Source organism: Mastigoproctus giganteus, chromosome 6 (genome assembly GCF_048544385.1).
Source record: "Mastigoproctus giganteus isolate SK-2022 chromosome 6, ASM4854438v1, whole genome shotgun sequence".
NCBI lineage: Eukaryota > Metazoa > Arthropoda > Arachnida > Uropygi > Thelyphonidae > Mastigoproctus > Mastigoproctus giganteus.
The window spans coordinates 9219399-9244604 of NC_143580.1; the positions used below are offsets into that span (position 1 = coordinate 9219399).

General features: G+C 37.9%; 1 protein-coding gene across 2 annotated transcripts in view; it reads left to right on the forward strand.

The window, feature by feature from the left end:
* Positions 1–25206, forward strand: part of LOC150083889 (tudor domain-containing protein 5-like) — a 286816-nt gene that overhangs the window by 128368 nt on the left and 133242 nt on the right. For both annotated transcript variants that reach the window (XM_090374933.1, XM_090374932.1), the window contains exons 11-12: positions 1383–1452; positions 10985–11071. In XM_090374933.1, the coding sequence (XP_090231059.1) occupies positions 1383–1452; positions 10985–11071 (157 nt within the window). The remainder of the gene's footprint in view (positions 1–1382; positions 1453–10984; positions 11072–25206) is intronic.

The window sequence follows — 25206 nt, forward strand, 5'->3', positions numbered from 1 at the left end:
ACCTATCCAAATGTACAGTCACGATGCCCAAACGAGCGTTTGTATGAAAGGAATTACCTATTTCATATAACATGCTGAGTTTGCGGTAGGCTACAGTAGACAACCACTTTGCTTGCACATTGCATATGCCATAAGCAATCGTCCAATACAGTATGTACTATTCCTTCACTAGGCATAGTAAGCAATACTCTCCGAGCAAACTGTAGTTGATATTACTCCAAACTTTCAAGTGCAGCTCTATAGAAAGTACAACATTTAACGAATGCTTATTTAAAATTGAGATACCAACAATTCTTCTTTTGTACAAGTTAAATCATAGTAGGCGGTTGTTTTAAACTCTAGACGAGCAATTTTTGAATTGCCCCCCTGAACAATCAAATTGCCCCCATGTGGGGCGTGGGACCCACGTTGGGAAACACTGCCTTAGATAGATCTTCATAAAGTGTCTTGGAACAAAAATAACCTAAACAGTTTGAACTGATATGATATTTGACAAGAACCAGAATAGCAACTAAAGTAAAAAAAAAAAAAATTCAATTTGATACTCTGGTTTGGGTACAAATATTTGTATTCAGAACTTAAATATTTAACAAGAGAACTGTATTAAAAGAGTTAAAATGAAACTCTGCATAAACTGTTACTACTTTCTTCCAAGTAATAAGCCTAATGGCAATTCAGACAAATTCAGATTTTAATTCTTATTGGTTCCTCTGCCCCTGAAGGTCATAACTTTTGCATTATTGGTTGAAATTTAGAATGTATTAAATACACAGTTTTCCATTTGTCATGCAACCCACTGAACAACTATGAGATATCACAATTAAATAATGAGACTGTTGCGATAAAATAAACATTGAAATATTTCATGCCTTGGGCTTCCACACTGTTCCATACTTTTCTTCCAAGCACAGAAACATTTCTGAAAGTCACCTTCTCTAAGGCCTTTTAAAAAAGCACTTTGGTTGTTTTTTCTGAATGTCTTCAATTGACTAGAAATGGGTTCTCTTAAGTACACTTTTCAGTTTAGGTAGGGGGAGTAAAAGCTAGCTCTGGTGAGTAGGTGCATATTCACATACGGATTTGTTTTTAGGCCAGAAACTGGTAAACAGAGTGCGTTATGTGCTGGAGCATCCAACCATTCTTCCACATTTCAGGTCTCTTACTTCAGATTTTGTTGTGCAGCCTTGTCAGAACTTTGTAGTATGTTTTGACAGCCTGATTTAGTGGGGTGTTCTAGTAGTTTAGATTTTAGGAGAGGTATGACTGAAATGTTCAGAGTTGATAATGTTGAAGTTTCTGTTTTGCAACTTAGTATGTCATTTTAATTCAGTGCTCTTTAATTAATATATGTATTCATTTCTATTCTGATTTATTTTAAATAGGAAGGATTTATTCTCACTTCCAGCTCAAGCAATTCCAGCAAAACTGGGCTCCATTAAACCATTGAATGATGTAGGTATTATTTTTTGTATTGTCTTCAGCTTTGACATTCATAGTTCATAAACATAGATCTCAAAAAATTCTATCTCCAGAGATTCAGATTGCTATAAATAAAAGAAAAAAAATATTTTATTGTCCTTCAGCTAAAAGAGCTGAAATATATGAATTTGTCTTGTTATGATAATGTCAAAATTATTTTATATTATTTAACCCTATTTTTTGATGTAAAATGAGAAGGAAATTGAGTGAAAACTGTTGTATTCGGGGCAAATTTTGACTTTACTCCATTGTTTACTTAACTTAATTGTTTCGTTACTAGAAATGAGTTGCAGTTGGTAATTAGAATTGGTGCCAATCAGATGTTTATGTGGTATATTAAGTAAATTAAACTTATTAAAATATCTATTTTAGTTATGATACTCTGAACTTTTGTATGCCATCAGTATTATGTCAACTGTCGTCCATCATTATTAATTGTTCTACAATTGGAGAAGTATTAGCAAAATGATGGAAAGTTCATAGCAGCATTAGTTAAAAAGAAAGAAAAAACCTTCATCTCTCATTCCTTGTGATAACTTGCTCTCCTTCCTTAACTTTCCATCAGGCATGTTGTTGGTAAAAGTTTACCAAAGTAACTTAAATATTAAAATAAAATAAAAATATCTATTAAAGTGTCAGTGTGAATTTTAGTATTCCTTCATTATTGGTTTGACTTTTTTAGCTGTATCACTAATTGTTTTGTTTTTGAAGAAGTTTGTCATAAAAGAAATAAAATGATTTTGTAGACTGTTAAGCCTCTTCTGCACATAATTATATCAAATGTTCCAAAATGTCAGTTTAAGATTAGTGGTTTTTTATTGTCTCATTGAGTGTGTTGACCCCATGTTTGATCAGAGCATTGTTTGCAGTGGCAGATGTTTCACTTTCATCAGGCATTGTTTACATTATTCCTCATTATCCAGTGGCTGAAGTGAGTGGGGTTTGTTTTTTTTTCCCCATTCAAGTTTTGCTCACTAACAGTGATTATAATGCCCACATGCAGGTGTTACACAAGTTTTAAAAATGTCTAAAGTGCATGTGTAAAGCTTGTTTAGGGAGGGGGAAAGGGGGTTTCACAAAAATTCCAGTCACCACCAACACACTTTCTGCTAATGTTATATTTTTGTTGTGCTCGGTAGAGTTAAATTTATTCAGAATACCCACTTCCATAACGTTAGGTGTGAATTTATTCCAACAATCGATTAGTCTCTTTAGCTGAAAGCAAATGTCTGCATTTCTTATCTGAAACCATCCTTTATCAGTTTAAATTTATGTTCCCTTATGTGTATAATCTGTGAGAGTAAGGCTGTTGTCAGCATTTAGTATGCTAAATCCTTTTAGAGCCTTTCTAAAAGGATTTTAGAAAGGCTCTAAACTAGGCATTCTAAAAACTTAATTTTAGAATGCCTAGTTTCCAGAAGCTGTAATTTATAGAACTACAATCTTGGTAAGAATATCCTTTTGTTTGTGATCTGAACTAATATTGTTGCTCTCTTCTGCATCATTTCCAATGGATTTGTTTTAAGAGTACAGCCCTATAACAATGAGATACAAGTTTCTCTCATACGGGCATACTCTAAACATTTGCACACTAACTTTGAAAATGGAGATGTGCTGATGAAATTTTTGTTTTTATTTGTATCAAGAGATTATTTATTTATTTATTTTTTTTTTGCACAGAAAAAACAAGGTTTAACATAGTGTCTATGTTAAATATAGTTACCAATTCAGGAATTGGTAACTATAACGTGAAGACTAGATTCAGTCCCCAGAGTCATTGTGAACATAGTGTTTATCTTGGCTCTATTTTTATCTTCATATATGGTTGAGTTTTGTAACATTATGTTATTTTATTATATTATTATTTATTATATCACCAAGCCATTATATTATTTTTTACATTTTGAATTTCATGAAAAATAGAGTAAATCTCAATTACACTATGAAATTATTTACAAATTTATTTATAAATTTTAATTATTTACAAATTTTAATTTTAATTTTGAGGGCGTTGTTGGATTTGGGAGAGATTCCTCTCGATTGGAGTAGTGCCAATGCAACACCAATACATAAAGGCAGTTCTAAAAGCTAATTGGGTAACTACAGACAGTCAGTCTGACTTCAGTGGTTGGGAAAATTATTGAGATATGATAGAGAACAATACAGGACATTTAGATAGAAATGGAATTTTGAAGGATACATAATGTTTATTAAGAGAAAATGTTTAACTAACCTGGTTAGCTATTTCGACATAGCTCATGAGCTGGATGTAGAAAATAATTTCAACATTGTTTATTTCGATTTTAGCAATACATTTGACTTAGTTCTGCCTGAGAGGTCACTCTATAATCTGGAATGTGTTGGAATTACAGGTAAGATATAAGGTGGCTGCAGTGAAAGAGGCAGAGGGTTGTCATTAATGGTTACTCTTCAAATTGGTATAATATAAGAAGTGGGGTTTGCCAAGAATTGGTTCTGAGACCACTTCTGTTTCTGATTTTCATAAATTGCACCAACAAAGGATTAGAGGTGTGATATCAAAATATGCAGATGAGAAAATTAAGAAATTGGTTAATGATACGTACCAAGCAGTGCTCCTTCATGATGACTTAAGACTTCAAGGATGATCAGAAAAGTGGTAGCTGTTTTATTGCAGAAAAGTGCAGCATAGTCTTACATTTCATCAATAGCAACCCCCAACACTAGAGTAGCTTATATACTTGGTGGATTGGTAACTATAATGTGTTAATTTAAAAAGAATTAGATTTGGGAGTTGTGCAGTTGTATATGAAGTTTTCTGAGTAGTGTGGACTTTCCATGCCATCTGTTTACACTTTTCTCTGAGCAGTATAGACAGGTTGCAAGGAAGGTCCACGGTGTTCTATTGAACATTTGCTTGTAGAAATAGGAAGGTCATAATCCCGCTGTATGTCATTTTTATGACCATTTGGAATACTTTAAGTATGGAGATTGTGCCTCTAAAAAATATCAGACTTATTGAAAAGGTCCAAAAAGTTGGGCAATAAGCATTGAGATTAGCATTAGTTGAGGCATATGAGGCAAGAAAACAAGCTTGAATAGCATCAGCCAAAAAAAACAAAAAAACCCCTACCCATTTCACCCATTCGATTACTCCAAATGTTGTCTAGTTCAGCCTTCAATTTATTTAAGCTATCAACTTCCACAACAACAGATGGAAGTGTGAAAGGCAAATTTGTTCTACAACTGTCTTTCCTCAATTTGAATCTGTGCCCCCTCAGGTTTTTAATCTGAGCAAGGGGAAATATCCTATCAGCGAGCCTGCTGAAATCATTCAAGGCCTTATATACCCCCATCAGATCACCTTGCATGTGCCTAGTCTCCAGATGCTGCAACTTGCAGAACTTAAGTCTTTCTTTGTAAGAGCACACCCCTTTGCTCCTCTCAGCAATCTTGTTACGTTTCTCTGTACTTGTTATAGCAAAACTCTATATCCTTCATAAAATGTGACCTCCAGACCTGTATGCAGTACTCAAGGTATGGCCTGACCATTGCCTTATACAAAGGTATAATCACCTTGTCTCTGCTTGCAAAGATTCCTATATATCATTGACAAAACTCCATGACCTGCTCTGGCAGCCCATCTGCACTGCTTAGAGAACTTCATACCTGACTGCACAATTACCCCCAGGTCTTTTTCATTCTCCACCTCCTCGATTGTAGTACCACACAGTTCGTACATTTCTCTTGGGTTATTGCTATCCATATGCAGTACTTTGCATTTGTTAACGTTAAACTTCAGTTACCACTTCTCAGCCCATCTGCCTAACTTTTCTAGATCCTGTTGCAGTAGCATACTGTCTTTACTTTCATTAACAACCCTGCCAACCATATCATCTGCAAACTTGGTCATTAAGTCTCAAGCCCATTAAGATCAGCAAATCAGCATCCATATGTGGAAAGACTTTGGATATGTGGGCAAGTTGAGCCTTGTTATTTGGTTTTTAGGAGCATTAGCAACTAAGGCCATATTGCTCCAGGATATGCGGTGGTCATTCCCTGACCTTTCCGCATCCTCCATATTTGGTGGTGACTGGCTTGAACCCCAGTCTAATCAAGAAGCATGTGCTACGCACTGCTGCTCCTTCCCACCTGGCTACAGAGGCGCCAAGAGAGTGGATTAAGAGTCACCAATAGGCCGTCTCTATATTAGGGCCACCATAGTGATCCATGTCCTGGTCTTGTCCATTTGGGGGGGGGAGTCAATAGTAGTGAGGTTAGGTTCCGAGATAGTCCAGTATTCCATGGAAAAAACAATTCTGTACTTGCGTCCAGTGGCGTAGGAATGCCTTGGCATTGGGGCAGGTGCCAAGGGCACTGAAAGGAGAAGGGCGCCACTGACAGACTACATAAGTACAGTGCAAAGCTATTTCAATACCCGAGGTTAGCTGATGAAATGGCCCCCCCTCGATGATGTTGAATCAAGATGACAGCACAAGGAGGGCGAAAATTAATTTCCACATGGTGATTCAATCCTGCATGCATCCTTACATCTGAGTACATACTGCATAGCATCGTAGATCTATTTGCTGTCCAGAATATAACTTTGAAAGGACCAATCAGACGATTACTTCATCAGTGCGTGCTCGAATGCATAGTAGTTCGCAATTCACACATTGTGTACAAACTGAATAAGTTAGTGTTTTGTTATTGATATATAAACAGGTAATCATGAATATTGTGATTTATGATTTAAATAAAACAAAGGCCAAATTAATTTTAGACATGCCACCAAAGAAAAAAAGTGGAAAGAAAGAGGAAATTAGAAAAAAACATTCTGCTAGTTTACAAAACTGGCGCCGCCTCCGTAGCCAGGTGGGCAGGAGCAGCAGTGCATAGCACACGCTTCTGGATTAGACCGGGGTTCGAGCCCGTCACCACCAAATACGGAGGATGCGGAAAGGTCAGGGAATGACCACTGCATATCCTGGAGCAATATGGCCTTAGTTGCTAATGCTCCTAAAAACCAAAATAACAAATAACAAAACTGGCTTACAATAAGCCACTCCAGACCTGAAAGTGACAAAGAAAACAAACATGATTCGAATGAAGATGAAACAAATGATTATGCCACTGAAATGGAAGTCCAAAAAAAAGCTCAAACAGTTGAAGAATTAGAAAGTGTGGACAATAAACAACAGAAGAAAATGATGGCAGCAATAATATTAACATGGAACATGTGTCTGTATTTTAATGATCTGACCACGTGGAACTTTAATAACCACAAAAACAGATCTCTTATGGTGCAACACAGTCCCGAACATAGTCTTAAATACGTATCCTGTCACTAATGGCCACTGTTTCAATAATTCGTCAAAATACAAAAATGAAGGTATTGAAAAAAAAGAGAGGAAATAGTTATTTTATTGCAAAAACAAAGATGCAATATATTGTTTTCTGTGCCTCTTATTTGTATCTGGCACAAATAATTTTGCAGCTCAGATGGATTTAAGGATTGGAAACATCTAAATCCGAACGTTCTTTTTCAAGAGAATTCATTACAACACAATTTCACAAAATGGAAACTATCAGAAAAGGGTCTTCAAAAAGGTGGACTAATTGACGACCCTGCACAAGCAACACTAAGAAGCGAAATTTCAAAATGGCATCATATATCGAAAATAATATTGTAATGTATATTGTTCTGTGCTGAAAATAATTTGGCATTTCGTGGACATGCTAGTAATATCGATACGGAAGAAAAAAATTGTGGCGTATTTTTAAACTTAATAAACTTTGTCAGTCAATTTGACGTTGGTATGAAAAATGTTCTGGAATCGCATATTAAACACCACACTAATATCTCCAGAAATTCAGAATGAATTTATTTATTAATTTGTTAGCAACAAAAGTACGAAGTGAATACACCATAGATAATTCTTAAGAAAAAACTACGATAGTAGCGTGGGAGGCATCATTTTCTCTGTACCTCATTGTGCTTGTCCTTCACGAGTTGCCATGGTATTGCACTACTTTGAACAAGTAATGCTTCACTAATAGAGAAGACTGTTACTTATTCTCAGTGGACACCATCACCCAGATGACACCGTTTCAAAGCTTGTTTGTATATGTGTGGGATAATACCTCTGCTATCCACTTGTCCCTATTAGAAGAAAAGCAAAAAGTAGAGGGAATGTTATAGTAGGAGTGGAAGAATAAAAGAAACGGTGTAGAAGAATGAAAGGGACAGTAACTCCTTCTACTCACACCACTCAAACTCCTTGAATAAGCAATGCTTCCCCAGTAGAGAAGATTGTTGTTACCTATTCTCAGAAACTCCGTGAATATCAGGCTCCTCCTGGTGACCGTTTCAAGGCTTGTTGGGCAGGTATCCTGCTATTGCAGATCTCATGACCCAGTTGTGAAGATAATGACACAATGTGAAAGATGCCAAAAGGTTTGTATGGTAATATTTAAAATAACTAAATACAACAAGGCATAATATGTTAAGAATAAGACTTTTATATCTATATAATATCGGTGTGGATACACCATAGATAACTCTTAAGAAAAAACTACGATAGTAGTGTGGGAGGCATCATTTCCTCTGTATCTCATATTGTGCTCGATGAGAGGCCAATAGCTTTGAAACAGTGCCATTTCACTTCCACAAAACAACAGCTGACCGCTTGTTGAGATAAAGGAAAACCACTCCCTTCTAAATCTCTAACAGGGTGCTTACAATAGAAGGTTGACCAGAGCCTATTGTCCGAATGTTTAATACACCTTGGTCTGCCCACTGGCTATGGATACACAGAAAGTAGTTGACCAGCTCGACTTCTCGGTATGTGGGACAGTTAGTCGGATAGGTTTTTACGGGTCCCACTGAGTTGCAGATGGTAATCTCTTTATTTTTTAATTCGGAGGTAACAACAGCACTATTGCTTGCTTGATGGCCATGGGTGCGAACGATGTGTACCCAGTTAAGTCTCGTAATGCAGTCATTATATGGAAAATTTTAATTTCCATAAAACAAAGAAATAAAAAAATTCGATGAAGAATAAAATTCTATTTTAGCAAATTCTAAAAAAATTTGGTAAAAAGAAAACATTTATCTCTAAATAGAAAAATTTGCTATAAAGAAGTTTGTTAAACAGAAATCCAACTGTACTTATTATTTATTATGATTTTGCCAATTATCAAAAAAAGGCGCGTAGCCAAGAATTTGCCAAGGGCGCCAAAAACCTAGCTACGCCTCTGCTTGGGTCCATTGCTGGAGTTTTTGTTGGTGGAGTGGGCCATTTCTTCCTTCAGGAGCTGAGATGTCCTGTCTGTGCCTTCTTTTTTGGGTAGTAAAATTTAAAACACAGTAAAAAAGATAAGCATCAATCAATAACAGTGCACACAGCGCACACAAATGGAACTAACATGACACATGCAGGTGATACAAAGTTTAGATATAGAAACGAGCAGATTTCAGTGAAGGAGAAACACATTTCACTATAATAACGTTAAAACAGAATTACAGCTATTGATATTATTGCAAATACAATAAAATCAAATTTACTACCCATTTATTGCACTAACAGAATTGCATTAGCAGAAAAGCCCAATAAACTGGAAGCTGCAAATTGTTTTATGGTTGTGACCTCCAGAAATGTTTTTTAGAAAAATGTCACAGAAGTGTTCACAATTGATTTTTATAACTGAAGATGCAATTCTAATAAATGATGCAAGTGTAGTGCATTTTATTGATTTGAATCGGTTCTTCAAAATTTAATTCTATAAAGCAACTGATTCTAATGACCAGTGATAACTGTAACTGGCACTTACTGTATGCTGGTTTATTCAAATTTTTTATGATTATTTTATTTGTTTATTTTTGATTGATGCTGAAAAACTTTGCTTTCTTGCATCATTCAGCACATAACTGTTCCTCCCCCCCCCCCCAAATAAAATTGGTTTACTTCAAAAATAAAGTAATGACATTTTTAGATTAAACCAAAGAAGAGAAACAACTCACTCATTGAGACAAAAGCAGTCGATTACCCACAATTTGTTTTAGAATATATAAAATCTAAACAGTAATGCTTATTCCAGTTTTAACATCAAATTCTAAAATCTCAGCCCCAACAAGAAAAAATAAAATTCAGATGACAAATAGCTTATACCTGAAAATAAACAAAATAGACCCGGTGCATTTTAATTGAACCATTCTATATATATATATATGATAGACAAAAAAAAAAAAAAAAAAATATATATATATATATATATATATATACACATACATACACAGGAGGGCCTCGATTAACGCGATTAATTCATCCTGCGAGCGCAAAACAGAAACACGTTAATTGAATATAATAACCAATTGGAAAAATTATAATTGGTCCTTGACCTTCTGGAATGTCCATAAAGAATTTTAAAAATACCTTTTAAATAACTTTTTTAGCTGTATACAATGTAAAAGCTAATGAAAATAATTATGGAATTAAATGTTTATTGCATAAAACAGCAGTTCCCAAACTGCGCACCTCAGAATATTTTAAATTTTCGAGGGAAACACAGTGATACTCGACATCTGTCGGACACCGCGCGAACTACTAGCTCGAGGTAGTTCACAGTTTCAACATTTCTTATTAAGTTGTTTGGATCTAACTACTAAGCGAAACTGTTAGGTATTTCTTTTGGTCTGAATGCGCCTTTAAAATGTTACTGAGACACTAAGAGTGCCGTGAACTGAGAAAGTTTGGGAACCTCTGACATAAAATACACAATGAAGAAACGACTGTTGTGGAAATATCTGAACAGTGTTGACTTTCTCTTTTCATCAGTCAATTTTGGATAGCCGACAACAATCTTCTCTGGGCCCTGGCAAAATAAATATCACAGAGAACATCAAACCTTTTGTTTGAGGTTCTATGCGATACGAAAGATTTCATCTAATTCTTTTACCGTTATCTCCTTCGCGGTAACATTTTCATCTGGCTCATTTAAAAATTTGAATTTTTATGCAAGTGTGCATTGACTTTATTAACAGGAGACAAACAAGTAACACGTCTTCTTCCGATGGAACACACCGAGGCGGGCAGCAGGCAAACGTTTGTTTATTGACCGTACTACTTGCGGTAAGCTTAACGCGCGATTCAAATCGTTTTCAACTATCGCATAAAAAAAAAAAAAAAAAAAAAAAAAAAAGATCGCATTAACTGGAAATTTGCATCGTGTAAAGTGAAAAGTTGTATAATTTTTCAAATAGCATTAACTGAAATTCGCGTTAATCGAACTCGCGTTATGCGAGGCCTTCCTGTATATATGGTAGGCAAAAAAAATTTAGACTCACTGACTGATGTGCACCTCTCACATCAGTCAGTGAGTTGCACATTAATGGATATGTGTTAGTAATACATGTTAAGTGAATGCTGCTTATCAGTCCTTTCTTGTTGATCATGTATATTGACATAATTCAATATTTTATTTTTTTTTTGAGATGCAGATATATGTTGTATGTTTATTTTTGCAGAGCACCTGGAGCAAAAGGGCCAGTGAGCGATTATTACAGATGACTTCCAACAAGCCACTTATGGCACAAATAAGTGACAATGACAAGGTAATCAATCGTTTTATTTCAATTTTAAATAACTTTTGAAAATTTTATGCTTTCATACCATTGCATCTCATAAAAATTCACTAAAATTGATGATTGATAAATTTATTTATTATTGTTCTTGGTTTTTACATTATTTTTTATAATTGAATTCATTGCCTTGATCTGCTGTCCTTTGCAGTACATTTCTTCCATGTCAGTGTTTGCTTTCATCCATATGCTTTTTACTTTTTGAGACCCTATTTTCTGAATCACAAGCAGCTGCTTTGACTACTTTCAGTTTCATCATATTTTTGTCATCATGAGTCAAATTCTGAGAATGGAGTATAAAAGACAGGTAAAAAATTCCATTTTTTTTATTTTTCAGCATATTCATCCTGAAGTTCAGTATACTTATTGTATTTAATCTGCAGAGTTTAATCCTTCTAAAACAAATTCTTCTGATTGGGCATCAAACCAGATTCCTACTGCTGCTTTTCACTCTTCACCTTATTTAAAATGTGTTCCAACAAAATGACTTGAGGTTTCTGAATAAATAATTATTTTTGACCAGAACAGGGCTGTTACAAGGTGGAGTGTTTAATTTCCCAAATCCACATTCATAAGTTTTAGCCTGTGCAACTTGGGGTTTGTGGTTTGCGGTTTGCTGGATATTAATTTCTTCCACTTACCAACATAAAAAATTGAATTTAGAAAATTCATAAGACATCAGTATACAATTTTTTTTCTTCTTATATACATTAGGAATAACCTATTCTAGTAATACATTTTATATACTCAGAACTTTGGCCACCCCTCATACATATTATGATTAAACACAGAAACCTGCATATGTAGGAATTGTGATATGATATTAAAATTTTAAGACTTGTACTGTAATCACATATCACCTCTTTACTCCTAAACAGAGTTTATAAGGTAGTATTCCTGAGTTCATTCTTGCAGGAGGTCAATTTTTGAAATAAATTTCCAACTAGTACTGTGGAAATGGATAATTTGAATAAATTTGAAGAACATTTTGGCAAATTGGAAGGAATTGACAAATGAAAGGTTTTTTTTTTTTTTTTTTTTTTTGCGTGGGTGCTATATAGGCATTGCTGACTTTCATTGTATTGATAGTAATAAATTATATCTTTTTTTTTTTTATGTGAAACCCAAACATGAGAGGTATTAGAACCTATAGTACTTAGTACCATGCTTGGGTTGCAGGTTGAGAAGACGAAAGAAGATATTTGTTGACATTGGACTTGAACTTCTGTAGATTGTAATTTTCAGGAAATACGTATGAAGGAAGGTTGTTCCAGAAAACGGCAGTTGAATGAATAAATGAGGAAGATGAAAAGTTGGTTCTGTGAGTTTGAAGTTGGACAGTAAATGGATGTTGGCTGGTGGCGGCACGTGTTCGGACTGTTTTGAAAGAGAGAGTGGGAATTATAGAAGCCAATTCAGAAGAAGAGGCATGCAGCAGAAACAGTACGTCTATGAGAAAGCGAGTGGAGAGACTCTGTTAGAGATGAATCACTAGTTAACTTAACTGCCCTCTACTGAATGGAATCAAGAAGCCTGAGAGAGGTTTTGGGGGCACCACCCCAGGTGTGGGAACAATATTCCATGGCAGGGCGAATTAGCGATTAATACAGAGTGAGCAGCTGTTTGGAAGAAAAGTAACACCGAGATCGAAAGAGAAAACCAAGTTTTTTAGATGCAGAGAAAGCAATATTTGTACTGTGTTTGTGCCAAGAGAGATTAGTAGTAGTAGTAGTGGCACTTGATGCAAGAAAGCAAGTGTAGGAGCTTATGCAGCATCAGCCAAAAAAAAAAAAAAAAAAATCACACCATACCCTCCAATTGCCTGTCCAGTTCCTCCTTAAATTTATTTAACCTATCAACTTCCACAACGACAGATGGAAGTTTGTTCCAGCAATTAACCACCCGCTGGCTAAAGGCAAATTTCCGCACATCTATTCTACATCTATCCTTTCTTAATTTGAACTTATGTCCCCGTAGGTTCGTATTCTGAACAAGTGGGAGGATCCCATCAGAATTCAGCGTGCTCAACCCATTCAAGGCCTTATAGACCTCAATCAGATCACCGCGCAGGTGCCTAGTCTCCAGCCACTGCAATTTGCAGAACTTAAGCCTCTCTTGGTAAGAGGATCCCTTCATTCCCCTCACCAATCGTGTTGCTCTTCTCTGTACACGCTCAAGCAAATCTACATCCTTCCTAAAATGAGGCCTCCAGACCTGTACGCAGTACTCAAGGCGTGGCCTGACCATTGCCTTATACAGAGGGACAATCACCTCCTTTTCCCTGCTAGCAAAATTCCTATATATCATTGACAAAACCCCATGACCTGCCCTAGCAGCCTGTCTACATTGCTCAGAAAACTTCATATCTGACTGCACAATTACTCCCAGGTCTTTTTCATATTCTACCACCTTAAGTGTAGTACCACACAGTTGGTACGTTTCTCTGGGGTTACTTCTACCCATATGCAGTACTTTGCATTTGTCAAGGTTAAACTTCAGTTGCCACTTCTTAGCCCATCTGCCCAAATTATCTAGATCCTGTTGCAGTAGCACACTGCCATTACTGTCATTAACAACCCTGCCAACCTTCGTGTCATCTGCAAACTTTGACATTAAGCCTGATATACCTTCATCAATATCATTGATAAATATACAAAACAACAGTGGACCCAACACCGAACCCTGTGGGACTCCACTAATAACATTAGTCCACGAAGAGCAGCACCCATTGATTACCACCCTCTGTCTTCTCCCACTTAACCATCCTTTTATCCATTGTAGCAACTTACCCTTAATACCATTCTGCTCCAATTTGTACAGTAGTCTTCCATGCGCAACAGTGTCAAAAGCTTTCCTGAAATCCAAGTATATGATATCAAAATTATTTTTTGCATCCAGTTCCTTTGTGACCACATCATAATAACCAATCAAATTTGTCAGACAAGACTTTCCCTTAACAAACCCATGCTGTGTGTCTGAATTATTGCTGCAGTCTTGTCTAGATGATCCTGCAATGCATCTTTAACCAGTGACTCCATTATTTTACCCGGAACAGAAGTTAAACTAACTGGTCTGTAATTATTCGTGTCACCCTTCGAACCTCCTTTGTGAATTGGGGATACATTTGCACATCTCCAGTCCGTGGGAACCTCCCCTGAATCCAAGGATGCTCTCATAATTATGGCTAAGGGTTTGCTTAGTTGCTTTGCCGCCTCCTTTAATATAACTGGATAGATCCCATCCGCCCCAGGTGCCTTTCTTATGTTTAACTTCAACAATTTCTTCTCCACTTTGCTCTCAGTTATTACAAAATCATTAAGCACACTGCTACAATTTGATAACCTTCTTCCATTTTCAAACTGTAATGATTCCTCACGTGTGAATGTAGATGCAAAATACTCATTCAGTTTGTTTGCTATCTGAGCAGGATCATCAACAGTCGAACCATCGATGTCAAGTGGACCAATCATATTCAGCCCCTTCCTTTTAGAGTTTATATAAGTAAAGAAATCCTTGCTGTTTTTCTTAGCATCTTTTGCCAAAGATTTCTCGTAATCCGCCTTTGCCTGCCGAACCTCCTTTGTGACCTGATTACAGACTAGCTTATATCTGCTACAGGCTTCTGCGTCGCCTGATAATTTATATGCATCCCATGCATTTTTCTTCTCTGTCACGAGTCTCATTAGTTCATTTGATAACCATTTAGGCCTAAACCTTGAACAATATTTCTTCATCGGTATGAAAAGTCTAGTAGCTTCCACGATTAATTCCTTGAATGCTTCCCACTTAGAATTTACTGTTTGTAACATCGTCAGTCGATCCCACTGTGCAGAATTTAAAAACTGTCTGAGACCACTGTACTCCCCTTTACGGAAGCAAAAACCCTTTCCTTTACCCCTGACGGTAGTTACCTCTTTGAGTAAATCCCACTTCAGCACACTGTGATCACTGCCACCTAGTGGTTCCTTTATCTGCAAATTCTTAATACACGAATGATCACTGCTGATAACCAGATCAAGAGTATTACTTTCTCTGGTTGCCTCTCGAACATGCTGCTGCAGAAAACAATCATCCAATAAATCCACAAAAGTCTGACTAGTGTGTGAGTGACCAACCCACAAGTTCCAGTCAATATCTGGGAAGTTAAAATCCCCCATTATAAGACATTCTGATTTACTGGCCCACTCTATTTCTCCGTACAATTGTTCATTGTACTCATTTTGCCTAGAATAGAAATCTGAGTGTCACTAAAGATAAGCATAGGAGCAGAAGAATCCTTTTTGCGAGATATAAGACAAGACTGAGCTTTAGAAGGGTTGAAATCAACAATGTTGTCTTTGCCCCACTGAAGAATTACATGAAGATTGGCATTTAAGGAATTGGTAGCAGATTTTCGAGAAAGTGAAGTTGATTGAGAAGGGCAAGGTTTCTTAAAATGGAAAGTGGAATGCACTGTGCCATCATCGGCAAAACTATGGATAGGATTTCCAGTCAATGGAAGGTCATTAATATACAAGAGGAAAAGAGTGGGGGAAAGAACTGAACCTTGGGAGACACCAACATTAGTGGAGAAGTTAGAAGACAGAGAGCCATCTACCATCACCCTCAGTGAGCGATCAGAGAGAAAACTGGATAACCAATTACTAAAAACAGTTGGCAAACCGTTGGTAAGATGGAAGCTTGTTTAGAAGACCTTTATGCCAAACACGATCAAAAGCCTTTGAAATGTCAAGAGCAACTACTTGTGTTTCACCAAATCTTTCCATTGAATTGGTCCATAAATGGGTAACATAAGCCAAAATATCGCCAGTGGATCGACACTGACACAATCCATACTGGCGATCGTTTATCAGACGGAAGGTTTCTAGGTAGTTTAAGAGTTGGCGGTTAATTGATTTCTCCATTACTTTAGAAAGAGTAGAAGTAATTGCAATTGGACGATAATTGGATGGGACGGATTTGTCACCCTTTTTAGGAACTGGCTGGATATGAGCAAATTTCCAAGCAGAAGGAAAAGCACCTTTGGAATAAGAAAGTGAAAAAAGGCGGCAAAGAATAGGAGTAAGTTCAGGAGCACAGGTTTTGAGAACAAGTGGAGAAATACCATCAGGACATGGAGCATTCTTAGCATCAAGATTCATCAAAATCCTTTTGACAGAAGACCACAGGAGGCATTGAATGGAGCGTGTTGAGAATGGTGGGAGATGTTTTACCAAGATCATTAATACATGAGCTGGAAGAAAAATGGGATGCTAGCAGGTCAGCTTTATCCTTGGCTGAAGTGACAAGAGAACCATCTGGTTTGGACAGAGGTGGGAGCAGAGATGGGCAAAACTTGCAACCAGTAGCTTTGGCAAGAGACCAGAATGCTCGGCTACCATTAGGGCAAGAAGCAAGTTTTCTACTCTTAACCTGTTCAAACTGAAGTTTGGACTGATTAATAACTGCTTTACAATTGTTGCGAGCTTTGGTGTAGGCAGAAAATGAAACTGAAGAACTAGAAACAAGTCAATTACGATATGCAACGTTCTTCCTTTGAACAGCCTTAGCACATTTATTGGAAAACCAAGGTTTAGATAAAGGATGAGATTTTAAAGTGGAGTGTGGGATAAAGGAATCCATTCCTGCAAGAATAATTTCACTGACACGATCTGAGCAAACGTTGACACCAGAAGTTTTGAAACAGTAATCCGACCAAGGAAAAGAAGAAAAGAAATCTCGCAGGTCATCCCATTTTGCATTCTTGTAATCCCAAACAACACAAGGTTGGGAATAGCCATGAGATAAAGGTTCCATTGGAGAAGAAACAATCACCAAGTTGTGATCTGAAGTGCCTAAAGGACCTCTCACTTCGACCGTGTACTTAGAAGGATTGTTTGTGTTGTATTCTTGTAGGTAAATGAACAATCTGTGCTAGGTCATTAGTAATTGCAAAAGCCTCAGCATCTCGACCTGCTGGGTCAGTGTGACTAGAAAACGGAAGTCAGCTTGAGTTGTGAACATTAAAATCACCAAGGAAAATTATCTCACTCTTAGGAAAGTTGGACTGGAGAAAGTCAAGTTGCAAAGAGAGGAAGTCAAAGAGCTCCAAATGATTAATGGAGTTGGGAGAACAGTAGAGACAACAGATGAATTTGACACAATGAGGTAGAGAGATTTTGAGCCAGAGAAGATCAAAGAGAGGAGATTCCAAATTGCCAAGTCTCTGACAGGGAATATCAGAACAGACATATGCACAAGTACTACCTTTGAGGCGAAAGGAATCATACAGCGAATAATTTGGGCATTGAGATGAGCAGTAGTTGAATCAACCAATAACTGAGATTCTGTCAGAAAAAGTACATGGGGTTTGGCAGACTGCAAGTGGACATCGTTGAGATTAGAATTGAGACCACATATATTTGTGAAATGAATTAGGAAGTCCTTGGGAGGTTTAGATCTTTTCGCAGATAAGCTTGCTCTATTAGTTTGACAATTCATGGTGTATTCAATAGTAAGAAAAAGTGGGTGAGAAATGCTGCATGAAGTAATGAAATTTTTGGATATTGTGTACACATGGTAAGAATATACCCAGATCCTTGACATAACGTGGCGTCAACAATGCTCCTCGCATACACACTACTCGGACTCCCTCCAGTCACTATCTGGCAGAGTAGAGGTAGCAAGATTATACACTAGCTGATCCAGAAGCCTTCTAGAGAGTTACCAATAGGTTCGGTCCAGTGTACTAACTAGTGGCCGGCCTGCGAACACCGTTTTAAAGCTGTACCCTCGAAATGTAAGGAATATTGAATCTCGCCATAACGTTCATCATAACCTCAAAAGTCATAAATCATACTGCATGATGGAAGAGATAGGGAAGGGTTGACGAGAACTTAGCTCTAGAGACTAAACATGGGTTCCACCACTTCAAGCCTCCAATAAGCAAAGTGGTGGTATTTCACCGGTTGATGAGAGTCATCTACCACCTAGTACTGCCTGGTAACGTAGAGGAGCGGCATTCCTCCATGTGGTGTGGGCGCCACACCTCGACTCCTGCTTGCGTTGGTTCACACCTGAGTGGTGACCCACTATGTACTTGTGCGTGGAGGTTATACCCAGGATTACTAACAGTTCCACCATCATGAAGGTGCAAGCAGAGGATTTGGCTGTCACAGACCATCCGGACTTTGCCGAAATTGGGTCCACTTGACTTGAGTGTCACCCGAATATCAGTTCAATCAACGTTTTAGACTCCCAGGTAGCAAGTACAGCTTGTCTGGCATATCTGAGAAAATGTCTGTGACAACCTCAAGGACCAATCTTGTGGCAGAGAACCCAGCAAACGACAAACTTTGTTTAATTTCTGGAAAAATGTTTTGGGTTTTTGAATTCTGATTGGAACCCCAATATTCCACGATTTTTTAGATAGATTGTAATACTTATTGTATGTAATTTTTTAGTTACATACAATATTAATTTAATAAAAACTAATATTAATAAGTTTAATAAAAAATTAAATATTTAAAAATGACGAGGCAATTACCCAAAGCCCAAGTGTGCAGCTAAACATTTCGGGTACTTAAGATCTATAGCAACCCTTTCGCCCTTCTTTTTATTGCCAACTGAAGATGAATCTATCAAAGTCCGTCGTTCTCGACTATTGGCATTATTCCTTTTTTAATTTCAGATATTTTTATTTTATTTATACAGCTTTGTAGGACGATATGGTGCCCCCCTCCTCCTCTAGACTAAGTTTTTCAGTTACTCTTTTTAAATTATGCTTTCCTTATCACGATCTTTAATCTCCGTTTTTAGTTTAACCAATGATTTCTCGCACTACTGTTTCGTGATTCATATTTTTATATTGGCATTGAATAATGGCATCTTCATTATTATTCAATAATACCTTCTGTAAGACCATTAGAACCATTGATATATCATATGGGTGAGTTCTGTGAATAACTTGAACTAGAAGGAAACACAATTCCAAGTTCTGGAATAGAACCTCTCAGATTCTCATAGTAGCATTACTATCCATAAAAGTAGAATATACATGGTGGCACAAGACTAGGTAGGTTCTCTCGTGCAGTAACTCAGGTAAAAAAAAAAATAAATAAAGAATTAAGAGAAATTATGGATTTTTATCTTTATATATCGAGGATTTAGTGTCAGACAACATTAACTACAAAATCATTTTGTAGTAAACGTTTTTGTAATTAACCAAGAAAAAGTCATTTGACATTTTTTTTGTTTACTGGAAATGTGCTTATAGCCCAAGGTAACTTGTAAACTGCTAGAGAAATACATTTCTATGACAAAGTTTTTGCTTTCGTAAAGGCGACTACGGAGGTGAGACAGTATTTAAATTCTATACGGCGGGACGTCTGGGTGCGAGGTTAGCCAGTGCGGACATTGCTCCTTAAAGCTCTTCAAACAGAGAAGTTTTTCCTGATTTATTTTCTGCTTTATTAGTTTAAATTGTCATATTAACTTATTTTCTAGAGTAGCTTTATATTCCTAGTTACGATACTTAGTTTAAAGTTTAACTTAGACAGAGATTTTGTAGATATTACTTAGTATCGGTAACGGTATCAAATCCACGTGTCACAAACCAAATTTTTTTTTTTAATCAAATTTAGTCGATTTATTAACCAACTGTTATATCAAATTATCTTCTATAAGTAGATTATAGACCTAGTCAGGATCCTTAGTTTATTCTAAATTGAGATAGCGAGATTTGGAAGCTAATCAATACTTACGAGTCCTTAGAAATACCGTTCGTGAATTCCCGCCATTTTTACACGATAGCATAAGCTTAGTGTCGTATAGTGCATAATATAATATTGTCAATTAATCAGTAAATCTATTAATCTTGATAAACTTTATTGTCAATTAAATTGTACTTTTAACTCTATATATATATATATATATAACGACTTAATCTAACAAATAATTAATACATAACTATAGTGGTACACGTGATACGGAAGTTGTATAAAGGGAACTCGTAGAAAACACTAGATACCGAAAAAAATATATATATAACATAACTGTTTTGGGATATAACTTAAGGATTTAATTTTTGTTTTGAATTTTATTGAATTAAATCGGAATCATGACTCTGACCAGAGCAGCAAAGCAAAAGGCTCAAGCTAATGCGAGTGCTGTGGTTCAGGGGAGAACTGAGGGGGGCAGTTGCCCTCTGAATCACAGTCTATTAAAATGCACTGTTTGCTTGATGTTTGCGGAGCAGTCGGGTACGGGACATGATACTGCCAAGGGGGATGTCTTTGTGTGTGCACGATGTAAGGAGTGCAAGGAAATCAGGCGACAACTCAGCGTTGTTATGGGCCTTTATGAGAGCTTGAAGGACGGTGGATGCCCTCGAAGGAAATAAATTGAGGGGCCCATCAAGCTCTCAGCTGCCCACATCAACGCCAGAGCTTGCACTTGGTCATCAGGCAACACAGAAGCAGCCCCCTAGGCAAAATGCGCTGGTCCCACAGGAACTAGTAGTTGTTGGTGACTCTATTGTCAGGGAAACGGGGAACATCCTTTGTAAAAAGGATAGGTGGAATAGGACCAGGGTATGTCTGCCAGGGGCAAAGGTTGATGACGTTGTAGAGCGGATATCATCTTTTAAGGGCACAAAAGGTGATATAGTTGTACACGTTGGCACTAATGATATTAAGAGTAGGAGACCGGCGGAATTACTTAGCAAGTACAGGTCACTGTTGAAAAAAAGCCGTGAATTAGGGTTGAACTTGAAAGTGTCTGCAATTCTGCCCAGACACGATAGGAGGGAGTATATGATGAGAGCCTTGTCGATCAATTCGGCCCTGGAGGGATTGTGCAAGGCTCAAGGGGTAGAATTTTTTTCAGCCTGGACTGTACTTGTTAACAGGAGAGATTGCTTCTACAGGGATGGGATACACTTAAATAGAAAGGGTGCAAGAATTTTTGCTGATGCTGTCGAGGCAGTGTTAGGTGGGTCGGAAAACTGCTAGTTGGGGGGGATACAAGGACTAATAGATTAACAGTAGCCAGTGGCAGAGGTGGAAGTGATTCTTGCACTGCTTCTATTGAAATGAGCAGAAGTCTGAAAAACAAGATGCAGGATATTTCAGAGACTGCTGGTAGTCATTGCGGTACAAGTAAACACATGGGTTGTGTTAGGGTAGCTAAGAATAGAAACAGGTGCATGTATACCTGCGTGTACACCAATGCTAGGAGTTTGGTAAATAAATTTGATGAATTTGAGGTATTGCTCAAAACATCAAAGGCAGATATTGTTGGGATATCAGAGACGTGGTGTCACACAGATATAAGTAATGCGGAACTGGAATTTGGGGAATACAATGTGTATAGAAAGGATAGACAGGACAGGAGGGGAGGAGGGGTTATGCTATTAATTAAGAAACACATAAAGTCCAAGGAAGTGAAGCCAGTCGACATCGATGGACAGGGCAGCGTCGAGTCAGTTTGGTGTGACATAAGCATAGGGAAATCAAAATTGAGAGTAGGAGTGTGCTATAGGCCTAATGACTCTGATGAGTATAATAAGATATTGTACAGGGAAATAGAGTGGGCCAGTAAATCAGAGAGTCTTATAATGGGGGACTTTAATTTCCCAGATATTGACTGGAATTTGTGGGTTGGTCACTCGCACACTAGCAAGGCTTTTGTGGATTTATTGGATGATTGTTTTCTACATCAGCATGTTCGTGAGGCAACAAGAGGGAGCAATACTCTTGATCTGATTATCAGTAGTGATTCTTCATGCATTAAGAACCTGCAGATAAATGAACCACTAGGTGGCAGTGATCACAGTGTGTTGAAGTGGGATTTACTCAAGGAGGTAACTACCATCAGAGGTAAAGGAAGGGTTTTTGTTTTCGTAAAGGCGACTATGATGGTCTGAGACAGTATTTAAATTCTATACAGTGGGACCAACTGATGATGTTACCAACAGCAAACTCAAAATGGGAAGCATTCAAGGAACTAATCTTGGAGGCTACCAGGCTTTACATACCAACTAAGAAATATTGTTCAAGGTTTAGGCCTAAATGGTTGTCAGATGAACTAATGAGACATGTGGCAGAGAAGAAAAATGCATGGGATACATACAAATTAATGGGTGACATGGAAGCCTATGATAGATATAAGTTGGTCTGTAACCAAGTCACAAAGGAGATTAGGCAGGCAAAGGCAGACTATGAAAAATCCTTGGCAAAGGATGCAAAGAAAAACAGAAAAGAGTTCTTTACATACTTGAACTCGAAAAGGAAAGGGATGAATCAGATTGGTCCACTGGATATTGATGGTTCAACAGTTGAGGATCCTGCTCAGGTGGCTAACAATCTAAACGAGTATTTTGCATCTACATTCACGCATGAGGAGTTATTCAGGAAGGAGAATGATGTAGGTAAAGTAAACATTGGCAGTGAGCTGGATGATTTTGTAATAACTGAGAGGAAAGTGGAGGAGAGATTGTTGAGGACAAACATAAAAAAGGCACCTGGGGTGGATGGGATCTATCCAGTTATATTAAAGGAGGCAGCAAAGGAAGTAAGCAAACCCTTAGCCATAATTATGAGAGCTTCCTTGGACTCAGGGGAGGTACCTATGGACTGGAGATGTGCAAATGTGACCCCAATTCACAAAGGAGGTTCAAAGGCTGACACAAGTAATTATAGACCTGTTAGTTTAACTTCTGTTCCAGGTAAATTAATGGAGGCACTGGTTAAAGAAGCACTGCAGGATCATCTAGACAAGAATTCAGTTATAGCTCAGACGCAGCATGGTTTTGTTAAGGGCAGGTCTTGCCTGACCAATTTGATTGGATACTATGATGTAGTCACAAAAGAACTGGATGCAGGGAATAACTTTGATATTATATATTTGGATCTTAGAAAGGCTTTTGATACTGTTGCACATGGAAGACTGCTGCACAAATTGGAGCAGTGTGGCATTGGAGGCAAATTGCTGCTATGGATAAGGGGATGGTTGAGTGGCAGAAGACAGAGAGTGGTAATCAATGGACACTGCTCAATGTGGACTAATGTTATTAGTGGAGTTCCTCAAGGTTCAGTGTTGGGTCCGTTGTTGTTTTCGGTGTTTATGAATGATATTGATGATGGGATATCAAGTTTAATGTCCAAGTTTGCAGATGATACAAAGGTTGGCAGGGTCGTTAAGGACAATACTGACGCTATGCTGCTGCAACAGGATCTGGAAAGGTTGAACAGATGGGCTGAGAGGTGGCAAATGAGGTTTAACATCGACAAATGTAAAGTGCTGCATATGGGAAACAGTAACCCCAGAGCAACGTATCAACTCTGCGGTACTACACTGACAGTGGTGGAGAATGAAAAGGACCTGGGGGTAATTGTGCAGGCAGATATGAAGTTCTCTGAGCAGTGCAGACGAGCTGCAAGAGTAGCTCATGGTGTCTTGTCAATGATATACAGGAATTTTTCTAGCAGGGATAAGGAGGTGATTATTCCCTTGTATAAGGCAATGGTAAGGCCACATCTTGAGTACTGTATACAGGTCTGGAGGCCTCATTTCAAGAAGGATGTAGAGCTGCTGGAACGGGTACAGAGAAGGGCAACAAGATTAGTAAATGGAACAAAGGGTTGCTCTTACGAAGAAAGGCTTAAGTTTTGCAAATTACAGAGTCTGGAGACTAGGCACCGGCGAGGTGATCTGATAGAGGTGTATAAGGCTTTGAATGGTTTGAGCATGCTCAATGCCAATGGGATTCTTTATCTTTCTCAGAATAATCACCTCAGAGGGCATAAATTCAAATTGAGGAAGGACGGATGTCGGATAGATGTGCGGAAATTTGCCTTTGGCCAGCGGGTGGTTGGTTGGTGGAACCGACTTCCATCACTTGTTGTTGAAGTTGATAGCCTAAACAAATTTAAAGCTCAACTGGACAGGTATTTCGAACGAACGGAGGGGTGAAATGGGAGAGGGTTTTTTTTTTTTTTTTTTTTTTTTGGCTGATGCTGAATAAGCTTGCTTTCTTGCATCATATGCCTCTGCTAATGCTAATGCTAATGATATGCATTGTTATTTGTATAAAGTTGTCTGAAAACAAAAATGCACTGCTTGCATGATGTTCATGGAGCAATCGGGTACGGGACGTGATATTGCCATGGGGGATGTCTTTGTGTGTGTGTGTGTGTGTGCGCGCGCGCGCGCGATGCAAGGAGTGTAACGAAATCAGGTGACAACTCAGCGTTGTTATGGGCCTATATGAGAGCTTGAAGGACAGGGTAGATGCCCTCAAAGGATTTAAAGTGAGGGGGCCATTCAAGCTCTCAGTGCCCACATCAACGCCAGAGCTTGCACTTGGTCATCACGCAACACAGCGGTAACCCCCAAGGCAGAATGTGCTAGTCCCACAGGAATTAGTAGTTGTTGGTGACTCTATTTTCAGGGAAACAGGGAACATGCTTTGTAAAAGGGATAGGTGGAACAGGACCAGGGTATGTCTGCCACGGGCAAAGGTTGATAACGTTGTAGAGCGGATATCATCTTTTAAGGGCACAAAAGGTGATATAGTTGTACACGTTGGCACTAATGACATTAAGAGTAGGAGACTGGCAGAAATACTTAACAAGTACAGGTCACTGTTAAAAAAGCCGTGAATTAGGGTTGAATTTGAAAGTGTCTGCTCAGACACAATAAGAGGGAGTATATGATGAGAGCCTTGTCGATCAATTCGGCCCTGGAAAGATTGTGCAAGGCTCAAGGGGTAGAATTTTTTTCAGCCTGGTCTGTACTTGTTAACAGAAGGGACTGCTTCTACAGGGATGGGATACACTTAAATAGAAAGGGTGCAAGAATATTTGCTGATGCTATCGAGGCAGTGTTAGGTGGATCGGAAAACTGCTAGCTTGGGGGGGGGGGAAACAAGGACTAATAGGTTAACAGTAGCTACTGTTAATCTATGAGAGATGAAAGTGATTCTTGCACTGCTTCTATTGGAATGAGCAGAAGCCAGGAAAACAAGATGCAGGATATTTCAGAGACTGCGGTACAAGTAAACACGTAGGTTGTGTTAGGGTAGCCAAGAAAAAGAACAGGTGCATGTATACTTGCGTGTACACCAATGC